The 20,578-nt window shown below is 53.2% G+C and overlaps 1 protein-coding gene and 2 pseudogenes across 3 annotated transcripts; all 3 read left to right on the forward strand.

The window, feature by feature from the left end:
• The first annotated feature begins 337 nt into the window (after nt 1–337).
• On the forward strand, nt 338–17,478 carry LOC147973774 (sugar transporter ERD6-like 16). 2 transcript variants are annotated; one of them, XM_087522247.1, is made up of 3 exons: nt 338–728; nt 844–933; nt 17,074–17,478. In XM_087522247.1, exons 1-3 carry the CDS (start codon nt 492–494, stop codon nt 17,455–17,457), a joined length of 711 nt encoding a protein of 236 aa, XP_087378373.1. In that variant the 5' UTR covers nt 338–491; the 3' UTR covers nt 17,458–17,478. The 2 variants fall into 2 exon arrangements, with proteins under 2 accessions (XP_087378373.1, XP_087378372.1); XM_087522246.1 differs by lacking the exon at nt 17,074–17,478 and having other exon boundaries at nt 545–728; nt 844–10,628.
• LOC147973775 (uncharacterized) lies at nt 10,638–11,501 on the forward strand (annotated as a pseudogene).
• Nucleotides 12,918–17,062, forward strand: LOC147973776 (uncharacterized; annotated as a pseudogene). The gene is made up of 2 exons (XR_015603008.1): nt 12,918–15,864; nt 16,104–17,062. The product of XR_015603008.1 is annotated as an uncharacterized LOC147973776 (transcript).
• Nucleotides 17,479–20,578: the final 3,100 nt, after the last annotated feature.

Raw genomic sequence — 20,578 nt, forward strand, 5'->3', positions numbered from 1 at the left:
GAACTAAATATCAAAATAATTTAAATCCAGATATGGAATTTTGCATGTTTACAGGGGAGGTTTTGCCTAATCTTGCATTTAATAACAGAAAAAGTTATTGCTTTTTAGTATGTGAACAATTTTGGTCATAATTTGCGCCAGGGGTAAAATCGTCTTCTCACGTGTCATTTAACACCATTAGTACTCAAAATGGATGGTAGTGTTAGAAAGGGAAAAAAATTTAGAATTGGTGTTAGATAAGGAAGAAATTTTTTACCAGTGTTAAATAAGGCACAAAATTTTAAGCTAGTGTTAAATAAAGAATTCTCTCCTTTATATATACTTGGTCGCGCCTTGTGGAAGCGAAGCATATATACGTCTGCAGGCAAGACCGCAAGAGACGAGCCCCATCCCGCGACCTCTTCCCCATCTCAAAGTCAGACATCCTCTTCTTCTCCCCTCCCCTCTTTCTCTCTCGTCCATCAGCAAGCGAGCGAGGGCCTGCAGGCGCCATGAACGGAGACGGCGGAGGGCACGAGAGCGGCGGAAGCGACCACGACGACGACATGCGGAAGCCGCTGCTGGTGAACACGGGGAGCTGGTGGTACGCCATACGCAAGTCCCACGTCTCCGCACTCCTCTGCACGCTCATCGTGGCGCTCGGCCCCATCCAGTTCGGCTTCACCGGCGGCTTCTCCTCGCCGACCCAGGACGCCATCACCCGCGACCTCAGCCTCTCCATCTCCGAGGTCACCATCCTTCCATTCCATCGCCCGTCGTCTTTGTTTACTGTTGTTGCCGGCCTCGCTGGCCTGGCAATGCCCGGAATCCTAGTGACTGACCGACGACGCTGGCTACTTGCAGTTCTCGGTGTTCGGCTCGCTCTCCAACATCGGCGCCATGATGGGAGCCATCGCCAGCGGCCAGATGGTGGAGCACGTTGGCCACAAAGGGGTGAGATTTTTCCCTTTAGCATGCTGCTTGTCTTCCTCTACCACGCCATTGCGAGGTCGACCGGTTCGTTACCTGTTGCCTCGCACTTAAGAAGGGTCAATGTCAGTCCTTTTGCTGATCGATAGTCCCATCGCATCCAACAAATTAAATAGCAATGCAAAGCTTCTGGGCAATCCATCTATTTTTACCATTTTATGCAAAATAAAACATAAGGGGATACTCTCTCTGATAGGAGTTACTTTTCACAGAAATAGATGCATCTAGACGTATTAGTTTAGATACATCAATTTTTATCCGTTTCCACGAACAAGTAATTCGAAACGAAGAGAGTATGATTTATCATTCTAAACTTAATTATGTTATTAACACAAACGAATCAGACAGCCAACCATGCATCACATATTTCACGTAATAATACATGAACGTGGTCCAAGATAACACTCCTTTCATTTCAAAATAAATATCGCTGTTTTAGTTTGAGGCTTTCTTCTACTCGGCATCACAGTCGACCACCTGCTGCAGTGCTGCGCTAGATACAGAAGTGTGGCATGCATGCGCCAACACGTACCAGCTAGCTAGCCTATAATTTTAGGCCTCCTTTGGTTTGGAGGAATTTTGTAGGATTTTCATAGGATAGGATTTCTATAGAAAAAACTCCTTCAGAGCTCTTTGGTTTGTAGGATTGAAATCCTATTTCTATGGAGGAATTCTTTCTATCCTCCACATTTCATAGGAAAACAAACATTAGCCTAGACTCAATGGAAAAATCCTATGGTGTGAATCAAAGGGCATCTCTTTTTCTATTCCTATGCATAGGATTTGAGATGCATGTCATCAAATTTCCTATGGCTTTTCTATTCCTATGATTTTCCAATCCTATGAACCAAAGAAGGCCTATTTTATTTTAGCATAGCTAGCCTACAATTGATCCTACACGGTGTGCTGGGGTAGTAGGTATTTTTTTTGAGTATCAGCTGCGGTGTAGGTAGATCGGTTGCTGCAGCGTCAATGAATTATTGCTCAGCCCCGCAAAACCAAAAGTGAATTATTGTTGAGGATGTTAATATGGGCCATCACTGAGGGTCCACAGGGCGCTTGCCGGGAGAACGACACGTCAGACCACAGTGTACGGTAGAATAGAGACGGGCCGGGGGAGTTAATTGTACAGAAGTACCATAATTGAGGCATTGGAAGCAGATTAATACCAAGTTTGATAATTTTTACGTGTCAGTACCAAGTCTGGGGCTAGCCGTTACAAAAAGGTCTAAATCGCGTATTGACGGTGTATCTGACCGGTGGGGCCCGCCTGTCCGGTGCCGACGTGGCATTTTTTTGCATAAACACCCCTCCCCCCCCCCCCCCCCGCGCGCAGAAAACCAGTCGATCCAGCCGTCGCCGGTGAGCAGCAGCAGCCACGAGGACCCCTCGCGCCTCCTCCCGAGCTCCCCAGCGCGCCGCCGCCTCCTCGTGCCTGGGCTCCTCCTCCCAGCCGCCTCCGCCCGAGGGTCTCGCCGACCCCGCCCCCAGCCGTCGCCGGCGAGCAGCAGCAGCCACGAGGACCCCTCGCGCCTCCTCCCGAGCTCACCAGCACGCCACCGCCTCCTCGTGCCCGGGCTCCTCCTTCCAGTCGCCTCCGCCCTAGCGTCTTGTCGACCCCGCCCCACGCGCCTCGCCAGAGCAGCCATCGCCGGTGACCAGGTCCCCTCGCGGCCTCCCTGTTTCCTCCCTCTCTGTTGTATGAACAGAGGACCAGCGCCGCCCCTCCTGCCCTCCGCCGCGTGAGTCGCTGTCCAGATCCATCGGTTCACGCGCCCTACGCCGCTCCCTGCCGCCGGAGTTGCGCCAAGTCCCGCTGCCTCTCCTGCTTCGGTTGCAAGCACGCGAGGCGAGGTGGAGGCTGGGGCGGGGCGGCGGTTACGGGAGGCGAAGGAGCTCGGGCTCGAGGGGCTCCTCCCCTTGATCTAGATCGGGCGCCGCCGTGCGTGGAGACGATGAACAGTAGCGTCGGCGAAGCAAGGGACTTTCTGCAAAAAGAATGCCACATCGGCAGCTGACATGCGGGCCCCGCCGGTCAGATACACCGTCAATACGCGTTTATACGCGATTTAGACCTTTTTGTAACGTCTAGCCCCAGACTTAGTACCGACACGTAAAAATTACCAAACTTGGTACCAATCTGCTTCCAATGCCCCAATTGTGGTATTTCTGTGCAATTTACTCGGCCGGGGGAGAACAGCGATTTGGTGCCCAGCCTCGTTTGCATCCGCATCGAAGAAAAATTCAAAATAAGTACTAGGAAATTTAAAAAACTCCAATTTGTTTTTGCATGGTAGATAATTTGATGCGTGAGATGCGCTCACAATTTCAGATTATTTGGACATCCAAGTAGCTCTCAGCAAAAAATACAAATTTGAGGTCTGTAAAAAAGTTAGCCACAACACGAAGTATTTCGGAAACCTTGGTCCTCCTAAGGCGATTGAGGCGACTAGGGTTTTGCGAATCTTGGTGGTGCCCGTGGACTCGATCGACGGGGCGTGCTCGAGATTGCCGGCTAGAGATGGATGCATCGGGCAGCGATGGCAGCAAGGGAGGGGGGGGGACTCTCGCCCAAGTCTGTTGGGCTCGTCTCAAGGAATAGTTGGGGAAACTAGACATCTTGGAGGAAGAGGCAACACCGCTCGTTCTCGATGACAGAGATGATCGTGGGGAAGGTACTGCATCGAAACATACTGCACACCCAGACAATCTCCAACGCCCTACGTCCCGCATGGGGTAACCCTAAAGGATTGTTCTTCCGTGTAGTTAGAGAAAACATATTTGTGGCGGAGTTCGCCACAAAGAGGGATCACGATCGCATGTGGTATGGGAGCCCATGGCACATCAGCAAGCACCCGGTGATCTTGGCAGAGTTTGATGATTGCATGAGGCCGTCGGAACTCAGTTTTGATAAATTGCAAGTTTGGGCTAGGGTTGTGAATCTCCCGTTTAATCTGAGGGATGAGAGGTGGAGCAAGGCAATTTCTAAACAGATTGACAAGAACGCAACTCTTATTCACTTCGACCATGATGGAGGCTACTTGCGTGCTTGAGTAACCCTGGATGTGGCCAAACCATTGAGGAGGTGGATTTTGATTGAATCGGCAAGGAGGGGGCAAACCGATCCTTATGACATACAGTATGAGAACATCCCCCACTTCTGCTTCTCTTGTGGCCGGTTGGGCCACTCGGATTTGTTCTATCCGACATCGGGAACGAGTGATGAGCATGGTGATATGCTGTTTGGCAAGGGACTCCAGCCGCCGAAGGAGAAAAGGGGGGCCCTATCGTCAGATAGTTCGTCGTCTAAGAACCAACAAGCAAAAAATAGTAAGCAAGAATCGATGAACTCAAGTACGGCAGCTGATGGAGGTACTGAGGTGAATTGAATGAAGAAGAGGAATAAGGCACCTAAACGCAAGGGAGGGCCGCCGACTCAGGTGTACAGGAAGGTGGAGATGCCCTTGCTGATGAACCACATAGCAAATGAGGGGGAGGGCAAAACAACCGGACGGGAGCTGGTTGTTGATGGGGATGGAGTTGAAGATGACGACACGGTTAGAGAACCAAAGAAAAAGAAACCAACCCCAACGAACTCTGAAAATTCGGCAGCGGCTGCGAGTCAGCCCTGCCAGGGTCAATTATTTGCTTAAGCTGGAACTGCCGGGGGCTTGGGAACCCCGAAGTAGTTCGTGAGCTTCACAATGTGGTGAAGCAAGAAGGTCCCGCCCTTCTCTTTGTGATGGAAACCAAGATCAGGGCAGAGAGAGTAGAGAATCTGAAATTCTCTTTAGGGTTCTCTAGATGTTTTACGATGAATAGTCAGGGACTTAGTGGAGGCATAGGACTGTTTTGCTGAGAGCTACTCATATGTCCAAATGATCTGAAATTTGAAACGCACCTCACACACCAAATTATCTACCATGCAAAAAAATCATGTTTAAAATAAACATTAAAACAACAAACAACTAGGTAGATGAGAACTTTCTTCTCAAGAAAAAACAGAAGCCAATTGCATCATGATGAGGCACTGCAACAATATCAATAATGAGGTGGGTCAAGGAAAAGTACAGTCAAGCTAGTCGTAATGCTTAGATTTAATTCTTGGTGAACAATTTTGCATGAAAATATTGGTGGAAAGTATGATACAATGAGTTGAAGAGGAGGAAACTCCATCCAAAATGAACTAAAACCACGATACTTATTTTGAAATGGGGTGAGACCAGAGAGACAACTGTTGTTCTCTATGCTATCTAGATAGAGAGTGAAAAGCAAGCAATAGAAAAGATTGTCTCACAATTTTTGTTCATGTATTGTTCTATTCCAAATTTTTTTCCCGAAAGCTACTCATATGTAGGTGGCGCAGGTCCCAGAGGCGCTCTCCCTTCTCCTGGGTTCGAGTCGGTGACGCACGGGGCTGGACGATTGTCGGCCACGAGGCCAAGCTTGCCGCATGCGCGACGGTGGTGTCTTTGTCTTAGGGCTCGCGCTCAGGTGGGCCAAATTTAGGCCCGAGGCAGGTCGGTGCGGTTGCACCGGGGGGTGGGGGGAGGGGGTGATATTGGGCTCGACCCGGGTGGTGCTCGCGGGCTCAAGTCCCTCTCCAGGCGGGTGCTATGGTAGTTGGTGGTGGTCGGGACCTCATCACTTTGTCGGGCGGAACGGTGTCGAAGACCTCGAACATGGCGTCGTGCGAGCCTGCTCGACGACGGTCGTTGTTAGCCATTGGGTTATGTCTCCCCCGGTCCACATGATTGGCTGGAGACGCGGGCATCGGTGCCTCCTACCGTGGAGACGTTGAACCAGACTCCGTGGCTGATGTCAGGCTAGGAGTGAAAGGAAACACCTTTTACTCCTCCTAACCTGGTGGGTGCACGGGGATGTGGGCGGGTGGTGGTGTTTCGGACATGGATGTCGTGCCGGCAGCCCTGGATGACGGTCTGTATGGTTGGCTCTTCGGCGGGCACCATGATGGAAGTGGTGGCTTTCCCTCTTGGTTGTATGGGCTGTAAGAGATGGGGCGACGGGTGGCTCGGGCGCGCTCTTTGTCTCTGGCATGACAGTGCCCCGATCCAGATTCGGAGTTCTGATCTCGTCGCGCTTGTCCTGAAGGCCTCATGGTGGCACATGGGCTACCAAGCAATAGCATTGTGCTTTGTTTGCTACACTACACTGGAGGTTAAGGGCATCTCCAACATTGGCCTTTAAACGGACACCACAAATGTTTCTTTTTATGTCTGAAAGTGGCCGCGGACAATGATGCGTGAGCCGGCAATCCATCCATGTTCCCTAAATGTTCCTCTATGCATGTGCATGTTGCCGTTCAGGAGAGAGAGAGGATGTTTGGTTGTTCGATATGATGGTGTTTGGTTGGCTAGACGGATGTCCGGAAACTCCCAAAGCTCCCCCACCTTGCTTCGAGTTTGGAGAGTTTGAACGTCAGGGCGCATTTTCGAACAACTGGGATAGCATTGGATAACAAAAAAAAATGTTTGAACTCCTGCAAAGGACATGTACTGGAGTTTTGAGGGTCTCCTCTGAAGATGCCCTAACACTAATATATGTTGAAAAATCAGGCGTAGGTTACCACTTATACAACTCTGAATCCACTCAATGACAAGGATGGCATAGAAGCATGACATGTACTCCCTCTGTTCCTAAATATAAGTCTTTGTAGAGTTTCTACTAGATGAACTATATACAGAGCAAAATGAATGAATCTACATTTAAAATGCATCTATATACATCCTATATGGTCCATTGTGGAATTCTACAAAGACTTATACTTACTTCATTTTTTTTAGTCTGTATATAAGATTTGGTGAAAGTCAAACTTGGTAAAGTTTGACCAACTTTATTGAAAAAATATCGACATCTACAATACTAATGCTATATGATATGAAAATTGATTTCATGACGCATCTAACAATATTGATTACATATTGTGAATCTTGATATATTTTTTTATAAACTTAGTCAAAGTTGATAAAGTTTGAATTTGACGAAATCTTATATGCAAAGTAAAAAAACGGAGGGAGTATTTAGGAACGGAGGGAATACCAACGAGACTAATCCTAGTTACTGAAACGCCGAGGAGGAGAACGACGTGTTCCCGAGTCCCGACAGCAGCCAGCCAGCTCGTTGCGGTGACGGACAGGCATGCCCTCGTCCGGGTGCGGATGCGGGTGCGTTGAGTGTACGGGGTGCTGCCGCCGGAGGTGGGAGCAGCACGGCGTCGCCACGGCCTCAGGGAGGGGAAGCGAGCACTCGGACGACGTGGACCACCAGAGTCGAGCAGGCGGACCGAGCCGGCGCCCTTGTCGGGCAGACATGGGACGCGGCGACAAGACACGACGCTCCAGCCTCCCGTGGGACGCTGCCAGGATGAGCTTGCCGCCGCCGACGGACAAGCTGCGCCGCGCTGGGTTCCGGCCGGCAGCAGCCAGGATTGCGGTGGCACGCACGCGAGTTGTTCGTGAAAATGTCTAACGGCTATTTGGCCCAAGCCATCGTCGCCCCTCGCGTGAGAAGGAGCATCACAGGCGTTTAGCAATCCATCAGTGCTTCTTGCAAAAAAGACTATGGTAGACCGGTGGTCTTTCGCCGATCTGACAGAGGGAGGCGCTGGCACACACGTGAGATGCTCGTGAAAATGTCTAACAGATATTTGGCCTAAGCCATCGTCACCCACTTGCTTCAGAAAGAGCGTCTAGTAGAAATTAGGGTTCTACCAGATTTAGGGCAGAGATTGTAGGGGAAGAAGAGGGCTGGACGTGGGCAATCTCACGGTCGCCGGCGGCTGGATACCGTCGTGCATGAGGGAAGAGGCGGCGGCATTGATAGAAGGCGGCTAGGGTAAGGCCAACTCCACCGCGCGATCCTGTCATGTCCGGTCCTGTTCGTTTGGGGTAAAACGGACAAAGGAGGCGGCCCAGCGCGCGACGGCCTGAACCCATCTTGTCCGTTTTGTATCCGGGCCGACCCATTTTGAGCGCAAACTTGCGCCGGATTTGGGTCGCGGCGGACACCAAACGGACGCGCGCTCGTCCGCGTCGGGGCCGCGTGGCAGGCGGCCACCTACCTCCCACCCGCCCACATCAATGCGCACGAGCGGGCGGCCTCACCTGTCATTCGCACGTCGAGCGGTCGCCGTCCTTCTTTAAGTGAGAAGCGTGGACGGGTCGTCGTCCACACTGCCCCACGCCACCCCACGGCCTCCTCGAAACCCGACAACGGCGACCATGTCCCAAACCCTAGCCTAGACCTCGCCGGCCAGCCGCCCGCAGCCATGGGCCTCTGGAACTACGGCCGCAAAGGTAGGCACGACCGCAAGGCCGGCTCCTCGTCGGGACGCCGTCGCGGCTCGGTGAAGAAGGAGGAGCCCGCCTCGCCATCGCCACCACGCCGGGCCCCCGCGCCGCCCGCCTTCTCCATCGCGCCCACGTCCGCCGGCGAGCGCGACCGGCATTACGTCCGGGCGTCCGTCTGCCGCCGTTATTGGGAGACAAGGACGCCGCTCCCCTGGAGCGACGCCCATCTCCCCAATGACTGGCACCTCTCGGCCGACCGGGTCCCCATCCCGCCGGTCCCGAAGAGCGGCCATGCGCGCGCCGAGGAGATCGAGCGCCGCCGCCGCCTCCTCCCCGACGACCTTTTCTATGACGCCAGGTACGCCCCCGACTCCCCGCTGTGGGACACCTGGTTTCGTGACGAGCACGACACCAGGCGCGCCTCCTTCTTCGCCGGCAGCTCGACGGGGCCGCGGCGGCCACGGGAGCGCGCCCAGGAGCACGGGCGTAGGCGGGTCCGCAGCGTCACGCCCACGCCGTCGCCGTCTCCGTCGCCCCCTCCACCTCCTCGCATGACAGACGAGGAGGAGGCCCGTCTCCTGCAGCGTGTCATGGACGACTCCATGTACACGCACGACGAGCGGCAGTGGGACGGCCTGGAGGAGGCCATGGCCCTCTCTGCCGCCGGGGACGTCGCCTTCCCCGTCGAGGAGGAGAGGAGGGAGGACCTGCCGGCCGCGTTCCAGCAGCTGCTGGGCCAGGAGTGGGGCTGGTCCTGCACTGCTCCGGAGATGGCCGCCGGCGTGGGCGTGAACTGGTGCCCCACTCCGCCGCGGTGACCGGAGCGGGAGGCCTCGCCACGGGAGGAGGTGGTGCAGGCACCTCCGGCCGTCCAGCCGGCCCCCGTCCACCACGCACCTTCGGCCCACCTCTGGACGCCGCCGGACTACGTCGACCTCGTCAGCGACAACGACGACACCGGCGGCCAGTGAAGACGGCGACGGCCACGGCACCGACGGGCACGGGAGGAGTTTTTTTATTTTCTTATTATGTTAATTATGAATCTGGGCCTTTTAAGTGACCGTTGAAACTGGGCCGTCTTGTGGCCAACCCATATATATGTTTTATGTTTTTTAAATGCGTTTATTTGCTTTTTTAGTTATTTAATTATTATTTTTAATCCCATCCACCCCGGACACGATTTGGGGTACGGCCGCACGGTGGGCGCACGCACGACCCAATGGACACAGCCGGACACGGGCGTACCCATCGGCGCCCCAAAGGGACAGATTCGGACCAATCCGGACGTCCGTTTGAGATCGTGCGGTGGAGTTGGCCTAACACAGAGGTCGTGTGTTTGAATCACGTCACACACGCTTTTTTCAGGTTAACAGAATAAGAAAATTAAAATGGGTAGGCCCAGCGCTTAGTATGCCATGTACCCCGGGTCGTGTACGGGAGGTACGTACACAAGTCGCATATTGACGCGTTCGATGTAGGTGATGTACTTTTATAAAAGACCATCCTATCATTTATTATAAAGGGATGTAGAAAGACCTGCTTTATTGATGTGTTTATAGGGTTGTATCGAAGCAAAAGTGGCTAAAGAAAAACAGTTTCATAGAGTGGATTTTTAGCCCCTGCATCCATATTGACGATTATTATTGGTAATTCTGGACCTTTTGAAGACTCTGCTAGAGTTGCTCTTGGCTGAAACAACCATGTATGTCGGTCATGGTCTTATGATCTTTCACAGAACTCTAGAATGACACTTTTTCTTCACAAAGGGTGGGTTTTATTGGCCCCAAATAAAGCATCAAGATGATAAACCACCATGAGCACACAACCGGCCCCTACATAGTTAAAGCATCTCCAGCCGCACCCCAAGAAGGCCCTCCAAACGATTTTTCGGCCGCCGACGTCAAAAAATCAGCTCAGTCGCGCCCCCAAGGGCCCAGTTTTCGCCGACTCAGGTCGAAATTGGCGTCGGCGGACCCAACCCAAACCCAGCGCGCTGGGGGTCGCTCGGGGGCGCCGGGCGAATCGTTTTTGGCAAGAAGGGCCGTGGGCCAGCCACGTCAGTGACTCGACTCTCTTCTCGCCGCTTCGTCGTCCTCATCGCCTCGTTTCCCGCGACGAATCAATGCCAAAGCTGCGCGCGCTGCCGCGCCGGTCAGCCTCCATTGATGCCTCACGGGCGGCGCAGTGAAGGCCGGGCAACGCGCGTCCCCTCGCCCGCCATGCCACCACGCCACGCATAACGCGCCGGCCAAGCCTACCACGCGGCGCCTCCGCCTATATAAGCCGACCACCAGCGCGTCGGAGACACACACAGATACTCCACCGCTGACGCGCCCATTTCTCCCCTTTCCTCCTCTCGCCGTCTTCAGTTCAGAAGAATGGCCGAGCGCTTCCCAGGCGATGGCGCGGCGGCGAATGGCTTTGGGCGCCGCCATCTTCACGAGGACGAGGCTCGCCTCCTTTTCGAGGCCGAGTACCCGATCCCGCCGGACATGCGGGTGCCCGGGGCTTGGAGGATCAGCGCCGGCGGCGTGCCGGTGCCACCACCACCCACCGAGGCGGCGCGGCGTGCGGAGATCGCACGTATCCGCGCGTCCCTACCGCGGGCGGCGAGGGAGGGGCCACGCTACGTCCCCGACAGCCCGCTCTGGGAGACCTACTTCCGCCACCGTCACGCCGAGCAGCTCGAGGCCACGAACGGCGTCGTGCCCACTGGCAGGCTCAACTCCGAGGGCCGGCGCCGGTGGTGGGGCGTGCCCGGCTGCACGTTGGAAGCCGTCCTCGAGTACATCGAGGGCGGCAACACGCCGCACCTCGAGTACCCCGCTCCCCCATCCTTCTCACGCCGCCGTGGGAGCTCCTGGACGCTGAGGCGCATGGAGCGGCCCGGGGCGTCCTCCTCCTCGTCCGGCCGGTCGTCGGGCTCTCCCTGCCTCCGCCCCGTCAAGCCGGAGCCCCAGGACATGCCTGTCAATGCTCGCACCCGCAGCTCCGGCGTCCGCATCAGCGACTCCACCCCCCTCCGGTCGCTTCGTCCTCGTCGAGCCCAAGCCAGAGCCCGGCCTCCCCGCGGAGTACGAGGAGATAGCCCGACGCGGCTTCTACGACGAGGACGCCCTGCAGTGGGCGCGGGACGACTACCTCCGCGACGAGATGGTCCGGCAGGCCGGGCCCTGGAGGAGATCGCCGCCCGCAAGCGTGGGCGCGAGGACGAGCACGGCATCGTGATCCTCGACAATGATGACGACGAGGACGCCCCCGGACCGTCCAACCCGCCGCGCCAACCGGGGGAGGGATGCAGCAGGGACGGCGGCGGCGGAGGCGGGGACGCCGACGATGACGACGACGGCGGCGACTACACGCGGTTCTACCGCCTCCTCGACATGTAGAACTGCAAAGGCGGGCGGCGGGCGGCGGGGAGCGGAGAGGTAGACAGCGAGGAGCGGCGATGGAGACGGCGGGGGCAGCCCGTAGTAGTTTTTTCCTTTTTTGTAAAATATGTTTAAATTTGAACGAACTCGCCGATGTTTTTGCATTAAATTTGAGCCGTGTTTGCGTCATATTTAACTTTTTCAAAAAAAAATGTGGGCGCCATGATCACGTCCCCAGTGCGCGGTTTAGCGCCGGTGCGTCTTCAGAGGGCGATTTTTTGCCCCTCCTGGGGGGCCAACGGCTGAAGATACTCTTAAAATGCACATAATCAACACTAACTAAAATAAACAAAAACACGCCGACAACTAGCAATAAGATATAAATTACGGCACCCGCCTTGGGTTGATCACGGACCAAGCCGAAGCTACAGCCGCCCAACATCACATCGACCGCCACACCAATCCGCATGGTCGTAGACAGTCGCCGGCACCTAGAAGTTCATGGGCCGCCGCTCAGGTTCCAAGGCTCCACCGTCTGTGTAGAAGAGAGCCAGAGGACCCCTGACACTGCGACAGAGGCCGGTGACCGCGGCGGCAACGAGGTCAGCACATGGGGTGTCGTGGTGCCTGCGCTCACCACGCGCCCATGGCACACAGACACAGGCTTCTCCACGCGAGTCTGGCACGTGGGCCAACGCCGAACAAATTTTGGCTACACGCCACGGCTACCCGCATCAACGCCCGATGAAACCACCCCGCACATCCTACCATGTGAGCGGTGTACGGAAGGTTTGCCGCTGCCGCCTTCATGCGGACTTTACCCGACGGCGCTTGTCAGCGGCAGCAGGTGAGGAGGAGCGAAGGAGGGGTTGGTATCCGACGGCAGCTAGGGTTTGCGCAGTCTCGCGGGGAGGCGGCGCGGGGCTGTTTCACTTCGTAGCTGGTATCTAGAGTGGCACTGCCATCATATAATCCGGTTCTCCTTTCCAAAAAAACTAAAGGGTGTGGCTAGGTCTCAGTCGACTGAGATTTAATCAAGTCTTAGTCAAGTGACATAATATGCAAGAGAGAGAAAAACTGATTTTTTTACACAAATATCAACGTAAAATCTCACAGATTTAGCATCGACCGGGACTTGGAGGGGGGGAGGGGGGGTTATTCCCAGTCTTAACATACATTGAGCATAGATCATGAAAGAGAAAAAGAAGCATATAATTGCTTGTTCAGTTGGCTTGGGGGAGGGGTGGGTGGGGTGTTATTCGCAGTCTTAACATACATTGAGCATCATGAAAGAGAAAAAGAAGCATATGATTGCTTGTTCAGTTGGCCAATCGAAACCTAAAAATAGTAAGAATGGTCAACGGTTGCCGGGAGGAGTACAGGAGGTGGCCATTATCTATGGAATATCATATGCCTAAAATAAGGCTACCGGCGAGACGTGTAAGTAAGATCGCACCGACTGACAAGAAAATGTCTTGTGGCTAAGACAAGGACCATCGCGTAGACTAAGGCCCTTCCATCGCATACCTGTCAAATAAAATCAAAATCATGGCATACTCCTTCCATTTTTAAAAGAGTGTACTTGGAAAGTTAATTTTTTCATATTTGACCGTATTTATATAATAATATACCAATAATGTAATCAAATTAGTAACATTAGATTCATGATAACATATATTTTCATCATATACCTATTTGATTTCACAAGCATAAATATATTTTTGCACAAACTCGATCGAACTTTGAGATAATTTGATTCTCCAACAAAATTGAAAGTACATTATTTAAAAAACGGAGGGGTACACTCTAGCTGTTCTTCTGCATGGTATCAAAAGAATACTATAAGTAGTAAATGTACTGCCACGGGTACTCGTTTTGCTTGGAATGCACTAACAAGAAAAACAGTATTGCTTGAAAGTACAATAGTACGCATACCAACGAAGCATTGGGCATAAGGGCATCTCCAACACCAACATGCAAATTCCTCTGGTATATGTCCATTTTTATGTCCGGACATGCTCCGTGGATATGATACGGGAGTGAGCCGTCCAACGCTAATTACAAAGTATCCGACTGGGAGGAAAAAAAGAGATGGGACCATGCATATGGTGAAATATTATGGTGGGGTCTCCGATTAGGAGGAGAGAGGGGAGAGGGGGACAATGATGTGCAGAGAGAGAGAAGAGAGGAGAACCACACGGAGGCTTTTGGTTGGTGAGTGAATGTCTGAACTCCGGTACATCTCGCTCATGTTTGTCTTCACTTTGCCGAAAAACGGACGTTCGGACCGCTTTGCGGACCAATATGGGTCCTCATTAGATTGCAAAAGTAAACAAATATGTCTGACCAGACATATACCGAAGCTTTGCGGGTCTCCTTTGGAGATGCCTTAAGATCCATAATAGGGAAGATAAAGCTTGCAGCGAACGATGAAGTGATGAGAGCATGTTAATTTTTTTTAGAGAACCTTTTGATCTATTCATCATCTATCATGACAGTATAGATATTATCATAAATAACAAAAAAATTACAATCAGATTCATGGACGACCTAATAGTTGAGTCGTATATCTCTCGCGCGGCGCGGTGGCGACGGCGACGACGGCTAGTCCGTCGCTAGGAGGGGCGCCGAGAGATATACGACTCAACTTGGTATCAGACACCTCCGATCCTTCTTCTTCATCTCTGCTTCCGCCATGGATCGACTCCTTCGTCGCTCCTGCTCTACCGACCTCGAGTCTGCCTACGTCTCTCCCTCCGCCCGGCGTCTCTTCGCCGCGGACCCTGTCGCCGTGCCCACCGCGGTCACCGCGGCCACCGTCCCGCACTCCGCTGCGGCACCTGCGGCCCCCGTCGCGGTCATCGCGGCCCCCGCTCCACGCCTCGCGCCCGCGATCGTCCGTGGCAAGGAGCCCATCCCCGAGGCTGCCCCTCCTTCCTCCTCCACGGCGGCCCCCGGCCTCCACCTCGCCGCATCTTCTTCTGCTCCGCCCACCGCGACTCAACTTCGCCTCGCCGGGAGTGTTCCGGTCCCGCGCCTCGACAACGCCACGCTCCCCCACCTGGCCCCGCCGGACGTCGGCTCGTCCTCCTCCGTCGGCCTCCCAGCATCCATCGCGCATCACTTTCAAACCCGGCTGGAGTTGGAATCTGGTAACTACACCAAATGGCGCAAACTCTTTTACTGCATCTGTCGTCGCCATAACGTGCAGACCCACCTCGACGAGCCCGCTGCACCACTTTGCCAGAGCGCGGTTTGGCGCAACGACGACCTCACGATCGTTTTGTGGTTCCATGGGGTTGTCGCCGACGAGCTCCTGGACGTCGTCGCCTCCCCGGAGAGCACGGCGTTCGACATCTGGTCCGAGCTGCACCTGCTGTTCCGCGACAACCAAGCGGGGCGCGCCGTCATCCTCGGCGCGGAGTTTTGCAACCTGGTCCAGGGGGACCTGTCCATCGCCGAGTACTGTCGGCGGCTTAAGTCCCTCGCCAACGAGCTCGAGGACGTTGGCGACCACATCACCGATCGGGCCCTGACTCTCCAGCTGATCCGCGGGCTCTCCCGCAAATTTTAGATCATGGCGACGCTCCTTCCGATGCAGACGCCATTTCCCTCGTTCGTGCAGGCGCGCTCGCGGCTCCTCATGGAGGAAATCGCGGCTAATGAGCGCGCTCGCCTCGACGGCCGCCCCGAGGCCACTGCCACCGCCCTCACCATCGCCGGCGGCGCGAACTCCTCCACCGACAGGGCTCCCTCGGGCTCCTCCGCGGACCGGGGCTCCTCCGCAGACAATGGCAGAGGGGGCGCTGCCTCCCCGACCGGCGACCCTGGCTCCCGCGGCCGTGGGCGTGGCCGCGGACGTGGCCGTGGCCGCGGCTCGTCCTCCTCTGCTGGTTCCTCGACCGGGCGCGGCGCCTCTACACCAACCCCAGGTCCGCCGCTCTCTGGCTTCTTCGCCCCGTACGGCACCATGCTCCCTGGCTCGACCCCGCCTCGTCCTAGATGGGCTGCGCCCAACGCCGCGGGCGTTCTCGGCCCGCGCCCGCCGCCACCACACCAGGCTTATCCGGTGGCCGCTGCGCCGCCGACGGGCGGGCCTTCATGGGAGCAGTACAACCAGCTCTACGCAGCTCTTCAAAACCTGTCTATGCAGCACAACGCCGGCGGCGGCCAGGAGTGGTTCCTGGACACCGGAGCCTCCTCTCATGTGACCGGTATGACGCACACTCTTTCCAAGTTTTCTTCCCCATCTTTGCGTCATTCTTCTGGTATTGTCCTTGGAGATGGGTCTCGCTTACCCGTTACTGCTGTTGGTTCTACTACTGTCTCCTCCTTCTCTCTCAATGACGTCCTCGTTTCCCCCACGATTCTCAAAAACCTTATTTCTGTTCGTCGCTTTACCATTGACAACTCTTGCAGTATAGAATTTGACCCGTTCGGTTTTTCCGTGAAGGACCTAGCCACTCGCAAGATAATCATGAGGTGCAATAGCCATGGAGACCTCTACCCCTTCTTCTCCAACACCAACGTGCAAGCCCTTCTCACTGTCGTCGGTGGCGACGTGTGGCACCAGCACTTGGGGCATCCGAGCAATAAAACCATTTCCATGTTATCTACTTATTTCCTTCCAAACTGTAATAAGGGTGTGTCAAACACTTCCGTTTGTACGGCATGCCAACTAGGCAAGCAGCCACGGCTGCCATTTTCTCATTCCCATTCCTTTACTAGCGCTCCTTTTCAATTAATACACTGTGATTTATGGACCTCTCCAACTAGTAGTTTTTCTGGTTTTCAATATTACTTAGTGATATTAGATGATTTTTCACACTACTCTTGGACGTTTCCCTTACGCCACAAATCCGACACCGTCGACATACTTCACCGTTTCCATGCGTATGTCCTCACTCAGTTCCACGTCTCCATACAATGCATGCAGTGCGACAACGGGGGTGAATTCCTTACCACCTCCCTTCGTGATCTCTTCTCTCGCTATGGCGCCTCCTTCCGTCTCTTGTGCCCCCACACATCACCGCAAAACGGCAAGGCCGAGCGCCTAATCCGCACTACCAACGATATCTTCAACAACAACAATTATTGAAGCGAGACGAAAACGTGCCCCTATAATCATCCCTTCGTCGCCGGCCGAACAAATAGCACATTCTGTAATTGTTCAATTATGGCGTGGCATCACGAAGAGGAGTCGAAATGGTTAGTTTAGTTAGGCATAATAAACACTAAAAGGTAGCAGCCTGCAGAAAAGCAGGAGGGAATATATTCGATTAAAAGCACGTCTTCTTCTTTTTTTTAGATAATAGAGAATAGGCTTTTGAATTATGAGGCCTGCTTTCTTATCCTACAGTATATGATCCAGCCCAGTAGACTGAATAATAATGCTCTCTGTCGGCTTTAATTCCTTGTGGTAGGGAAGCAACCATCTGCAGCTACGAATTGCAACAGAGGACCTCTCCACATTTCAACCGTCGCATCCTCTTCTTCTCCATCCAACTGCCGGCGACCGCCATGAACGGCCAGAGCGACCACGACGACATGGCCATGCGGAAGCCGCTGCTGGCGAACACGGGGAGCTGGTGGTACGCCACACGCAAGTCCCACGTCTCCGCTCTGCTCTGCACGCTCGTCGTCGCAGTCGGCCCCGTCCAGTTCGGCTTCACGGGTGGCTTCTCCTCGCCCACGCAGTACGCCATCACCGGCGACCTCAGCCTCTCCATCTCCGAGGTCATCGTCGACCCTTTCATTGCCCGTGCCCGTCTACCGTTGTCGCGTCGCTGCCTTGCCCCGGCATCTGAATTAGTGATTGACGACGCTGTGCGCAGTTCTCGGTGTTCGGCTCGCTCTCCAACATCGGCGCCATGGTTGGGGCCTTGGCCAGCGGGAATATGGTGGAGCACGTCGGCCACAAAGGGGTGAGTTTTTTTTCCTTAACCTGCTTGTAAATGTAGCATAATTGGTTATCTTCTAGGCAGTTTTCTTTTTCCTCTTTTGAACCTTCTATAGGCAGGTACTGTTAGCCGCACGTAATTATCCTGTGCGAGATCGACCGGTGACCTCACAGTTAAGAAGGGTCAGTGTCAAATCTTTGATTTTTCATTGATAGATCCATGTAACCAATAGCAGTGCAATCTTTTTATGATGTGCCGTGTCGAGACTTTCTTCTCGGGATCACCGTCCACTATTGTCCAAGATGGTTGCTGCTGCTGAACTAGAAACAACAGTGTGACATGTATGCGCGCCTCGTGGCATTTTCAACGCGGATCATCAAAACACTCAAATGTCTCCGCCAATTGTTTCCACCTAACCATCCATATGCATTTAGGGGCTGTTTGGTTTGTGACTAACTTAGCCAAAAATTGCCACAACTAAGGTTAGGCAAGTTTGACCAACTTAGATGAGTGTTTGGTTCATGCCACATCTTAGGCAAGCCACACTTGGACCCCACATGGCATACACATAAAAAGTGTGGCAAGATTTCCTTAGGCTTGCCAACTTGTGGCTCTCATTTTGATGAACTAACCTTAGGCAAGCTTGGCAAAAATGTGTGGCAAGGTATGACAATGCTAGTCCTAGAACCAAACAGCCCCTTAGCCATTCAATATGGATCATCAAATTGGATCGGACCAGTCCACATGTCTGAAATCTCACAAAATCCGTCTCAAACTTGGGGGAGCTTTGAGAGAGTGCGGACGGTTGTTCGGTACACTGCCAGTTAGACCACTTCTCCCAATAGCCCACGTCTCACACTCCTCTCTGTTCCCTCTCGGTCCATCTCGCCCACTTTTAGTCATAGCCCACAATCCAGATTTAGGGATACGATGAGATGGTTAGACTATCTACGGACACGCCCGGACATGTCTGCAGACATTTGGTGACGTCCGTTTGGTGATCCGCGTTGGAGATGCCCTTACCCCCCCCCCCCCCCCATAGTTGCACCAAAGGGTATTCCCCTTGCCACATCTACTTGTTCGGACCGGACAATCTGTAGTTAATTGGTTGTTCAATGGGCTCCCCCTTTTCGACTCGAATTATTTGGAATCCTTTAATCCGATCCCAAATCAAGTAGGTCGTAGGGGAGTCCGGACTATCTGTCACGTCAGCACGGTAGTCCGGTCCCAAATCGAGCATGCTGGCACCGCACATCCTCATCAACTCAGAGTTCGCCACTCCCTGGGTGCACGACTGGTCGAAGACGACCAAGGAGTTAGATGCCCGCCGCTGGGTAACATTGGAAGGGCTCCTGAAATACGAGCGCAACACCCGCCTAAAGGCAAAGGCAGTGCTCTGCCGCTTCCCAGGATGGATGATGTGATGGCTAGGTCAGCACCCACGATTGGAGCAACAATGACGACAATGGTGGAGATCCGATTCTCGAGATCCACGCCCGTCTAGATAGGTAGACTTGGAGTAGTTTTTAGCTAAGTTTCCTAAATAAAAATTAAGTTCCATATAATATATCGAATCTAAGTTTAATAAAATCTTTAAACTGGAAATAAAATGGGGGCTAGCATTAGGTTTGTCCATGGAAAAATGGGGGTGTACATTGATTTAGGGGATAGCCTTGGATATGACCTTAGCCTACAATTGATCCTACATAGTGTGTTATAGTGAATATACTACTGAAGCGTCAATGGATTGCGGATGCTAACATAGGCGATCATTGAGGGTCCGTAGGTCGCCCGTCAAGAGAATAGGGCACCAAGCCATAGTGTATGGGACGATGGTAGAATAGGTTGAGATCAACATCGGCGAGTTGGGGACAGCTAACGGAGTTCCACTATGTCTGAAGGCGGCGAGGGAGACTTCCATGCCATAGTTTAAATCATGGTTTATTCAACACCGGTTGGACCGTTAAGCGGGTTCTTGGCGGCGGTGGCGGTGACCTTGTTGATGTTGTTGGGTGTGCATTGATCTACTCCACATATACTTGGTATGCTCGGTACACATCAGAGTTGTGAGCATGTACTGTTGTCAAGGTGAGACACTCTAGCTTGCAGCATGGACTTTTTATTATTGAAAATGGGGGCAACATTACACGATGACTCTAGTTTGGTGGTGCTTTTGATCATAGAGTCTCGACCTCCGGAGCAAAAATTCTAGGTGTGACATGCTCTGGTTATTCCTAACAGTGTTGGTGCTTCACATCATCTCCTTGTCGGAGGCGTTGTCCAGAGTTTGCTCGAACTCCCTCTTTGGGCTCAAAACTCTTGATCTAGCCTCCGTAGGTAGATATGGCAATGTTGGTGCTCACGTGTTGTTTCTTTCTTAGAGGCGTCGTTGTTGAAGCGTTTTTCTCACAGTTCGAGTGTTGTTGTCGGTGACGGTTGTCATTGCATGTTGGCAGCATCTGTGTGTGTGTTGGGGGGGGGGGGGGGGGGGGAGCTTTGGGTTGGATGACTCCACAACTTTTCTATGACACCCCTTTGGTTTTCTAAATTTTGTAAATTAGTCTTTGCAACTTGAGAAGATTTACCCTACAGCTTACTAATGGCTCTACTTGTTTCCTGCCGGGGTCGCCACTGGGCGTTGGTTGTGTGGCCATCATGTAATTCAACTCTCCTTTTCCCAAGTATACGGGCTTTATCTTGGCCTAAAGACAGAAAAAAAAATTGAAACGAGTAAAGACAGAAAATAAACTCCCCACTAAAAAGCATTGTCGGTTGTACCGACAGTCTAAAACGAGTACTCCTTTAAAACATATTGCACGAAGATCATGGAGCAAACATGCATATGATCCCTTTCTCTTGTAAACCATTCAAAACCTAAAAACAATACGAATGGTCAACTGTTGCCAGGAGGAGTCCATGTGGGTTTTCGGAGATAAGTCCATGTGGATGTGGCGGCCTTACTTATGGAACACCATATGCCTAAAATATTTTAGGCGACCGAGGAAACCCGCAAGTAAGATCACACCGA

The sequence above is a fragment of the Triticum urartu genome, chromosome 5A (assembly GCF_056163025.1).
Source record: "Triticum urartu cultivar PI428250 chromosome 5A, HENAU_Tu73, whole genome shotgun sequence".
Lineage (NCBI taxonomy): Eukaryota > Viridiplantae > Streptophyta > Magnoliopsida > Poales > Poaceae > Triticum > Triticum urartu.

What these genes read in the sequence shown, in the direction of transcription:
- LOC147973774 (XM_087522246.1), top strand. Translation starts at nt 8,258, where the DNA reads ATGGGCCTCTGGAACTACGGCCGCAAAGGTAGGCACGACCGCAAGGCC.